We start from the raw sequence: 9,299 nt of genomic DNA on the forward strand, positions 1-9,299 counted from the left end.
GGGGCGCCTCCCCCGCCCTACCGGTACGGGGCGGGACTTGACGGGCGCGCCTTGCTCTGATTGGTCCCTGATGTATGAAAGCGCCGCGCCGGCAGGAGAGGGGCATGTGGTGGCGGGAGATTCGCACGTGGCACTGCTCCGCAGCATGTTCGGGGGCCGGGCCAGGTGAGGAGGACCCCGACCGGTACCGGGGCGGAGCCCAGCTCAGTGGCAGCAGAGGAGAGGCTCCCCATCCGGGGCTGGGGGGGTTTGTTCACTGAACCGAGAGCCTGGGGCTGGAGGGTGTGGGTTTGCCTTTGCTTGGGTGGGGCAGGGCTCCCCAGTGCTCCCTCTGTGCAGCCCAGGAGCTCTGCTGAGGGAGCTGGTCCTGGCTTCTCTTCCCTGCCAATGAGCTGTGACACTTGTGCCTGTTTTTTGGTTGGCTTTTTTTTTCACCCAAGGGGAGCTGCTCCCAGGTTCTGTGTTAAATGGTTGGTTGGTTGTTAAATGGCTTTTTTTCCCCCTGTTCTCACCCAGTCCTCTCTTCCTGGACACTTCACGGATCTGGTGGCAGGACTCACCGTCCCTGGCAGCAGCGGAGGCATCCTGGGATGTGACAAAGATGGCAGCTCTGCAGAAGGCTGCGGATGACGACTCGGACCTGAGTCACCTGGAGGGGGACAGTGCAGAGGAGCTCTCTGTGCTGGACCCAGTGAGTGCCTGCCTGAGCGTGGAATCAATTTTCCCTGTTTCTCTAAGGAGATGGGAAACTTTCTACACCTCTCTTCAAGCGGTTCTAAAAATTAAAAAAAAATCAAAATAAAATCTCAGGCCTCTGGTGTTGAAACTTCTGAGCTGAGAAGCTGGAAATTGAATTGTCACTCCTGCTGTTTAGCTTTCATTGCCGACATGTCTGCCTGCCTGAGAGAGAGTAAATGGCTTCTGTTCATCACCAGCTTAAATCTCCGGTTCCCTCCGGCAGCTTTGGTGCTGCTGGGGCATCTCTGCTTTGCAAGCAAGTGTAGGAAATGAAATATATCCCTGTTTTTTTCTCTCCAGTGGAGCTGGGAGCTGAACTCGCCTTTGGTGGGACAGGCTGTTGTCCCCAGCCTGAGGAGGCACTGGTGATGGAGGTGCACCCAGCCCAGGGCAGGGAGTGGGGTTGGGGTGTCCCTTCTCCCTGTGCTGCTCCCGTGAGTCCTGGTTTGGGTTTCAGGAGCTGGAGGCCATCAAAGCCAGAGTACGGGAGATGGAGAAGGAGGATGAAAGGCTGAAGGAGCTGCAGCTGGAGGCTGAGAGCCGCTTCATAGTGAGCATGGAGGCAGGTATGGGCTGTCCACAGGTGCTGCTGCCCCCCAAGGGACACCTCTGGGGCACAGGGTGGCAATTGGAGCCTGAGCACATGGCTCTGCCTTCCCTGGGGCTGGACACATAAGGTGGGTGAGGGACAGGGTCCCAGGCATGGCATGGTGCTAAAGTTATATCCAGCTCCTGCCTTTGCAGGCCAAGGTGCAGTCAATTAGTTTAATTCAAATTAATTCAATTAAGTAATTGAGTTTAGCACCAACAGCCCTAGTAGAGCAGTCACCCTGTCAACAACCCAGCGTAACTGCTTGTCCCTGCAGGTCTCTTCCCAAAGACAACTGAGGAGAAGATGGAGGTTGACCAGCGATCCATCTACGTCGGCAACGTAAGTGGAAGACCCAGGAGCAGAGCCTATTTCACTGCAGGACGTATGTCCGAGATCCCTAGCACAGGGGTCCATCTGCCCCCCATTGAAGGCTGGCTGGTCCCATCCCAAATACTTCTCCTCTGCCCAGCCCAGACTGGGAATGTGGCTCAGCACCTGCCCATGATCCTCAGCCACTTGCAGATAATCTGTTGCAAGTGTCAACTCCCCAAAATACCCCTCTGGAAGCTGTGGGTCGTGTGGTGCTGCTTGTTCCCTCAAATGGGGGGAGCTGCCTTCTAGATTTGGGTTTCCAGGCTGGAGCATTCAGCTGGGAATGGTCTCTTGAACCTCAGGAGATAGTGAGGCTGCGTTGGCAAGGTGTGATGGGGTCAGGAGGCACTTTGCTTCCCATGATGGTGTGGGAATGCGGCCTCATGAGCCAGGGAGGCTGACTGGTGGCACTGGAGGGACTGGGGGTGTCATTGCAGGTGGATTATGGGGGCACAGCAGAAGAGCTGGAGTCTCATTTCAACAGCTGCGGGCAGATCAACCGTGTGACCATCCTCTGCGACAAGTTCTCGGGCCATCCCAAAGGGTCAGCGCTGCATGGGGAGGCTGGGGTTGGGGTGTCGAGGGTGCTACCCTGTGCTCCCCAGCCTTTTGGAGCAGCAGGGTGGCCCTGGGGCTCTGCTCATCCCGTCCCCTTGCAGGTACGCCTACATCGAGTTTGAAGAGAAAAGCTCAGTGAAGACTGCAGTGGAGCTACATGAGAGCGTGTTCAGAGGCCGGGTCATTAAGGTAAGCGCTAATGAGGCCCCGGGGTGGTGCATCTGTCCCTCCCTCCCAGCCCCAAATGCACAGGGCTGTGCCAAATCCCAGCACCTGTTGAGCCCACCCCTGCCCTCCAGGTGCTGCCCAAGAGGACCAACATGCCTGGCATCAGCACCACCGACCGTGGGGGCTACCGTGGCCGCTTCCAAGCCCGGGGAGGGCTGGCCCAGTGGGGAGGCTACTACGGAGGGCAGCAGCACCCTAGAATGCGAGGGAGGACGTACAGGTGAGCAGCCGGGTTTCCTTGCATGTTTGGGTCAAAATCCCTGTGGAGTAGGGTGTCTCCAGGATGGGGATAGGTGTTCCTTGCTCTGGCTGCGCTCAGCTTTTCAGCTTTGTGCCTCCCATGCTGGGGGAGGATGGAGAAGGGCTTTGCAGGAGTATCCTCCTGGAGACCTGTGCTAGAAATGTCCCCTGCCCGTCGGGTGCTGTTAGCATCACCCCGGTGTCTGTGGGGTCAGCAGGAGCCTGGCAAAGGGGACATGAGCACCTCGAGGGGGAAGGTGTGTGGCCGAGGTGGGGAAGGACTGAAGTGAGCAGCCAGCAGAGCCATCCCGACATCCCCAGCGCGGGCCCGGAGCTGTTCTGCAGCGTACCTCCCGCTGCTTGTGCATCTGTGAGCTCGCTCTGCATTAGCTTCAATGATGCCCTGACCCCTTCAGCACCAAGGGAGGAAGCAGAGAAAGGAGCTTTCAGGGGTGGAAGAAACACCTGGAAACTTGCTGCTGTCCCCCCGCCCCATCCCTGCAGGGATTTGGGGGGTGGGGGGTGGGCATTGTGCTCCCAGCCAAATCAGTCCCAGAGGTGAGCTTGGTTTTGGGGTTCAGTCTGGGTTAGCTGGGGCAGAAGGGTGAATCCCAGCTCTCAGGGCAGGTATAGCTGGTGTTTTGGCTGAGCAATACCCCTGTGCTTTAAGGTTCTGGTTTTGTTCTTGTTTAGGGGTCGGGCAAGACTGCTGCCCTGGTATTTTCCATACTAGAAAGGACTGCCCTGGTGATGCCAATGGGACTGAAATGAGGAGATGGGATTGGAGAGATTTAAAAATATGCCTACCCAAGCCAAAAAAAGATTAATTTTACAATGCCATCTGCCTGGCTGTGAGGATTACTGGTGAGGCAGCCGTGTGCCGGGCTGCTGGAGGGACGACTGGATCCACTCCTCCTGCATTGGCCACATCCCTGCCAGCATCCCAGGGGATCACCTTTGCTTAGGGGACTGCGTTTTCACGGAGAACAGACTCCTTCCAGAGAACACCCCATCCTGGGACAGGAACACCTTGCCCAAACCATCAGTTTCATCCTCATCCTATAGAAAAGGGATGCACTGGAGGCTTTGGTTTGGTTTTTGGCTGGCCAAATGCCCTCCAACCCACCAGACCCATCCTGCACCCTCAGCTTTGCCAGATGTCTCTCCAAGAGCTGGATGCTGCTTTCTCCTGCCCATGAGAAGATCCTAAAGACCTCTCCAAAGACTGTTTTTCTTCTCCAGATTGGCAGAGGAAGCCTTGGGTTGCAGCTCTGGCCCTGTCTGCTCGGGAGCTTTTCCTTCCTCAGCCTCCTGCATTTCTGACCATGTGGGAAGAGGATGGAGCCCAAGGATGTGCTTTGGGTCTGGTTTTTAGCTCACTGCTGCTGTTGTACAACTTAATAACTGGGTCAAGGGGGTAAAAGCATCCCTTGCTGTTTCTCTGGAAGCCTCTATCTCTGTGATGGCTAAACAAGACCTGGGTGTTCCCAAACCCTTCCTCACTTTCATTTCAGAAGTCAACCACCCCCTCTCCTCCCCTCCTCCTGCTTTTATTCCAAAGCTACAGGGACCAAAGGGTGCTGCCAAATCATAATTTTTTACTTGATTTCTAGCAATATTACAAAGTCATCTCCACTGCTGCAAATTTGGTCTGATCTTCCTCTATTCCCGTCACCATTCCAAAAAAACAGATCCCCGTTTGGGGATGGTGTGGGCTCAGCTGAATGAGAGGGTCGGGACCCAAGCGCTGCCTGGCATTTCCCCTTCCTTGTGCTTATGAGCTCTGAAACTGCTTGTTTTTAAAGGCAAAATTTTGTGTTGAGAGAGGCAGGCATCCTTTTTGTGTGAAGTTTTGCACTGAAATCAGTTTTATTATGTAATTCTCACGCTAATCTTTTGGGATCCTTGGTTAGGATTCCTCTAACCCAGATGCAACAGATGCGACCGACTCCTAAAGCAGCTTTTCACAGCTCAGGGGGCATTGCCAGGCTAAAAATCCCACTGTTTGGCTTTTTTTTCCTTAAGATATCAGGATTTTTTTTTAAGCTTGGGGCCTTAACTCTTCATATTGTGTTGATTTTGGACCGTGCTGCTATGGCTGGCCTTGATCCGCGCTACCCTTAGGCTTTGACTATAAAACTGGCTTTTCCTAGGGCTTTAAACTATAATAGCTTTGTAAATTCTTGATACATAATTTTTAACCAGAACTATTTTGGGGTGTTTGGACTCTCTCTCGTGGAAGTGCTGAGCTCCTGTAAGTGAAAAGGGTGAAGGTTTTAAGATGAAAATATTTCGGAATAGCAGTGTGCAGCTGTGCCTCGTTTAGATGGTGGGAGAGGCTCCAATACTTGAACCTCCCATGATTTTTCAGATTGTTGTTGATTAAAAGTATTCAAGTCCTGTTTGAGAAGGTATTGTAACTGTCACGTATTTTTAAAATAAATGATCCTGCTGTGTGAACTTCATCTGCAGTGAGGCTGTGAGCTGACACCCTGCACTGACCTGGCTTTCCCCAGGCTTCTTGTATCCTTTGGAGCTGTGCACCTATTTTTTGTTATTGTTTTTAGCTAAGTTTTTCTGTATTTTTAACTGATTAGGTGCCTTAAGGACAGACTGCTGCCTGTGAATAATACTCTACTAGGAGTAGAAATGTGTGAGAAGCACCGAGTGGCTGCTCAGGGCCTTTGCCTGCCTGCATTACATCCACTGAACTCACTGTAGCTGCACAGCCTTGCATAGCATGAGTTAAGAAGCTGGGATGCTTTTCTAGTCTAGTTTGAGGGTGGTTTTCTATAGAAATACCTGCTATTGATTTGGTTTTTTTCTATAGAAATACCTGCTATTGATTTGGTAGTCTTTAATTGGAACAGCAGGGAGCTGCATGGGGAGATGCTAACAGATTAGTTTACAGCTGTGCAGCCCTGATGCCTTCATCTCTTGGTGTGGATTTATCCCAGCTGTGCTACCTGGGCAGAAGTAACTGGTAAGTGTGCCTGGCCTGGCTGAAGGAGGTGCAAAGTGATAACAGCAAATAATGTCGTGTGTGGGTCACCCAAAAATGTTCATCAGGAAGGCAGGGTCAGTGCAGGGCTTGATCAGGTTCAAGGTTCGGGTGTTTGCTGTTTGCCAGAGCTTTCTCAAGTGGCTGGGGCTGTAGAAACCTGGAGCCTTCATCTGATTCAGAGAGTTTTTCCAAGAGTTAATGGAGTAAGTACATCCAGATCATAGAATCATTGAATCATCAGAGTGCTCCCAGCTAAGGAAAAACAAGGAGCCCAAGTATGATTGAATTAAGCAGTGCTTAGTCCTGAGCAGCAGTGAAGGGGGCTGGGGAAGAGCAGGACTGTGAGTGCTGGTGCTGAGGTGCTCCTCCTGCTTCGGAGGACCCAGCACTGCTGAGGAACACAGCCACTCATGCATCTCAGCTGGGTGAAATCCAGGCTGACCCCAGCAATATCTCTGAGCTGTCTCTGGTGCAGCTGTGCCTGCTCTGATGACAAGCACAGCAGGAACTGCTGCTTTTACACAAAACCCAATTTCTAGAGGAACATCTGAGTTGCACAGAGGCACAGCTGCACGTGTTTCTGTAGGGAACAAACCTCCCATCTGACACAGCTGACCTTCCTGAAGGAAGAGCTGCCTCTCACGTGTTACCTGAGGGTGGAAAGCTCAACAGTGACTCCTGTGCTGTGCTCAGGTTTGCTGGAAGTAGAAATGCATGCACACCTTGCAGGTGCCAAGTTTATTTTACATAGAATAAACTTAAAACATTACACAGAACGAAGACAATATATACATCACTTTGTAGACACGCTCCTGTACAGGGGGAATGTTCTCACTCAGATGAGAAGGGGCAGAGCCTCAGCACACCTGCATCATCATGGAGTTCACCATATTATCAAAAGCCCTAGGGAAGGAAATACACACAATATTAAAGGAAGCAGCCAGTTCTGCACAGCAGCTCTTTTGTCACAAAACCAATGAATAATGCTGGTTAACAAGCTGCCTTTCCTTATGATGAATACATGGTTTTATTCTTTATAATGTTGAGTAAATAATGACATTTAATTAAGCTGAAGCTCTTATGCTGGCTGCAGACCTGCCTCAGCAAAGTGTAAAAGAAGTTGTTCTTGCTTAGGCAACTCCCAACATGATTGGTATTCCCCATGAGACTCCAGATGAGAAATGAGGGGCACTGGTGCTCCCACATGAGGAATTACACACGCTGAAAGCCCATCTGTCCTCACCCAAGGATAAGTCCTTTACCACTCTTTAACCTGCTCTATTTACCTATGTTTATCCTCATCTTTACCTATGAAACAGGCAATTTTTTTCTCAAGAAATTAATTTCCTTGAGCCAATGTTTTTGACACTGGTTCTGAGGTGGGAGTGAGTTCAGTGTCACTTCTCATGAGACTTAGCAGAGTTTTGGCCCAAAGACAACACAGCTGCTCTGCACTCAGGCACTCAGAGCATGCACATCTGCAGTGGTCACCCACAGGGGTTCTGCTCTTGGTCCTATTTCATCATGGGTACACTGCAAATGACAGAGAGATGACAAAGATCAGTGTGATCAGCTGACTTACCTGGAGTGGATACGGTCTCCAGGGTTATAAAAAGGGTTACACATTATGTCTGTGTATGAATTATGCAGCTTTCGGAACATCTGAAAAGGGATTGCAGTTTAATTAATTAATTTGTTTTCGCCTCTCAGCACTTTATGAATAAGCGGAAGTAGCAAAAACACTGATGTGGCAACTTTGTGCTCTGATTTCCTGCACTTACGCTGCGGATCTCGTTGTCTCGAAGTGCTGTGTTTGAAGAATCCACCACCATAACAAACTTCACCTTTGAGTTTGTCACGTAGCCGTATCTGCGCAGCTGTTAAGGCATGGCCTTCTGACACACCAGAGCCTGGCAAAGCCACTACAACAGGGCTGGAATACACTCAAAGAAACAAGCTGAGAGGAAACACCATGTTTTATGCACCCAGAACATAAAACAGGACTAAAGGAGTTAAGCAAGATATGAGATTGCAGGAGCTGTGTCCCTTTTCTACCTGACTTCTCCCATCTTTGGTAACTCCAGGTCAAGCTTAAGGTAAGGCATGACTTGCAGTTTCAGAAGCAGCATCCTGCTACCTATTTTGTGAAGGTTTCTCTCACTTTAAGAACTGTTTCAATGAGACAGCCACTTTATTTATTCTTGTCTGGGAGACCACAGAGACCTGGAGAAGGTCTAACACCAGCCAGCGTGATTGGGGGCATAAAAAATTAACAATCAGAAACCCCAAAAGTCAGGTCTGTTACAGCAGATAACTTCCATCTGTGGGATTCAGAGAAAAAGCCAAAGAAAATTCAAAGATCACCTTTGGGACTTAAAAACACTGGGGCAGCTGTGACCATAGAGGATAAATTTTAGAGAAATCAGGCCCCACACCAGGATTTAGGTACTTACAGAGCTGACCCAGAGGATACCTTCATACTCCTGCTGCTTCCACTGGTGTTTAAAGTGCCTAAGCTTTGCTCTAGTCACAGCCACAAGTTTTAGCTAAGCAGAGAATGAAGTGCCCAGTTCATGAAATGTGAAGTCTAGCTGCACCAGGCACTCTCCCACATGTTGTGCTCCCTCATGTAGGCTAAGGATAAATATTTCCACCACCATCCTGTAAATCCATGCTGGCATGGCAAGAGGCATTAGAAAGATACACCTTGTAGTCTTCAGTGGGGTAGAGGAGCCCTAGGTAGAGCTCCCTCTGATCCACAAGAGCCTTGCCCATCGCAGAGATCTTTTCATCCACGACATCGAGGGAAGTGTGCACAGTGTAGTGGAACTTCAGCTCATTTTCAGATGGGACGCTCCGGATGTAGAGGGGATAATTCTGAGGAGGAGAAGAAATTATGTTAACTAGGACTGGCCACTGCTGTGTAGGTGATGGCTGATGCCAAGACTGTGCTTTCACCCACAGAACTGCTGCTGTCAGAAGCTGTTTCAACCATTTTATGTTGACAGCTGTCACAGCACAGCCCCCTCCTTACACCTTGCAGCACTTGTGGAGCAGATCTGTCTCCAGACACCAGTGGCAGGGGAATCATTTGCATGGGCACTGTACAAGGCTCAGGTCTCTCCACTATGTGACCTGCCTTCTTGACCCACCAGAGCCTGTCCCCAGCTCTTTCTGAGGAAAACCCTCTCCTCTCCTGGCAGCAGAGCACCCTGGCACTATCCCTGCACTCACTGCCCCAGCTCCTCCTGGTCCGAACCCACTTCAACCTCCAGTGCCTGCCCTGCTGCCCCTATATTTGCCAACGGTTTGTCTCACTGCTCTCACCTCGGCTCATGACCCACAACCTGAGGCCCTGCCCCATGCTCCTCACTCACAGCCCCAGTCCTGCTCCCCTCCTCACTCCAGCTCAGGCCCACAGCTTGAGACCCAGCCCTGCTCAGGCCCCACAGCCTCACCTGGCCCCACTTCCCTGTTTAGGGCCCCCAAACCCAGCCCCTCTCCCCTCAGCTGTGCCCAGGCCCCACAGCTCCACCTGATCCCCCATATCCCCCTCAGGCCCCACAG

General features: G+C 51.2%; 2 protein-coding genes across 2 annotated transcripts; one reads left to right on the forward strand and one right to left on the reverse strand.

The window, feature by feature from the left end:
- The first annotated feature begins 145 nt into the window (after positions 1–145).
- Positions 146–3,461, forward strand: LOC104542996 (embryonic polyadenylate-binding protein 2-B-like). The gene is made up of 8 exons (XM_010187482.1): positions 146–165; positions 517–691; positions 1,196–1,304; positions 1,605–1,669; positions 2,140–2,246; positions 2,362–2,449; positions 2,560–2,708; positions 3,422–3,461. The coding sequence occupies exons 1-8, from the start codon at positions 146–148 to the stop codon at positions 3,459–3,461; spliced, it is 753 nt and encodes a 250-aa protein (XP_010185784.1).
- A 2,994-nt stretch (positions 3,462–6,455) lies between these two features.
- Positions 6,456–8,609, reverse strand: TRAPPC2L (trafficking protein particle complex 2-like; the record flags this gene model as incomplete). Its single annotated transcript, XM_010187483.1, has 4 exons — positions 6,456–6,635; positions 7,315–7,394; positions 7,514–7,601; positions 8,437–8,609. Coding segments are annotated over 4 exons (387 nt in total), but the record flags the coding sequence as incomplete, so codon positions are not given.
- Between the last annotated feature and the right edge of the window lie 690 nt (positions 8,610–9,299).

The sequence above is a fragment of the Mesitornis unicolor genome, unplaced genomic scaffold (genome assembly GCF_000695765.1).
Source record: "Mesitornis unicolor isolate BGI_N332 unplaced genomic scaffold, ASM69576v1 scaffold32096, whole genome shotgun sequence".
NCBI classification, from domain to species: domain Eukaryota; kingdom Metazoa; phylum Chordata; class Aves; order Mesitornithiformes; family Mesitornithidae; genus Mesitornis; species Mesitornis unicolor.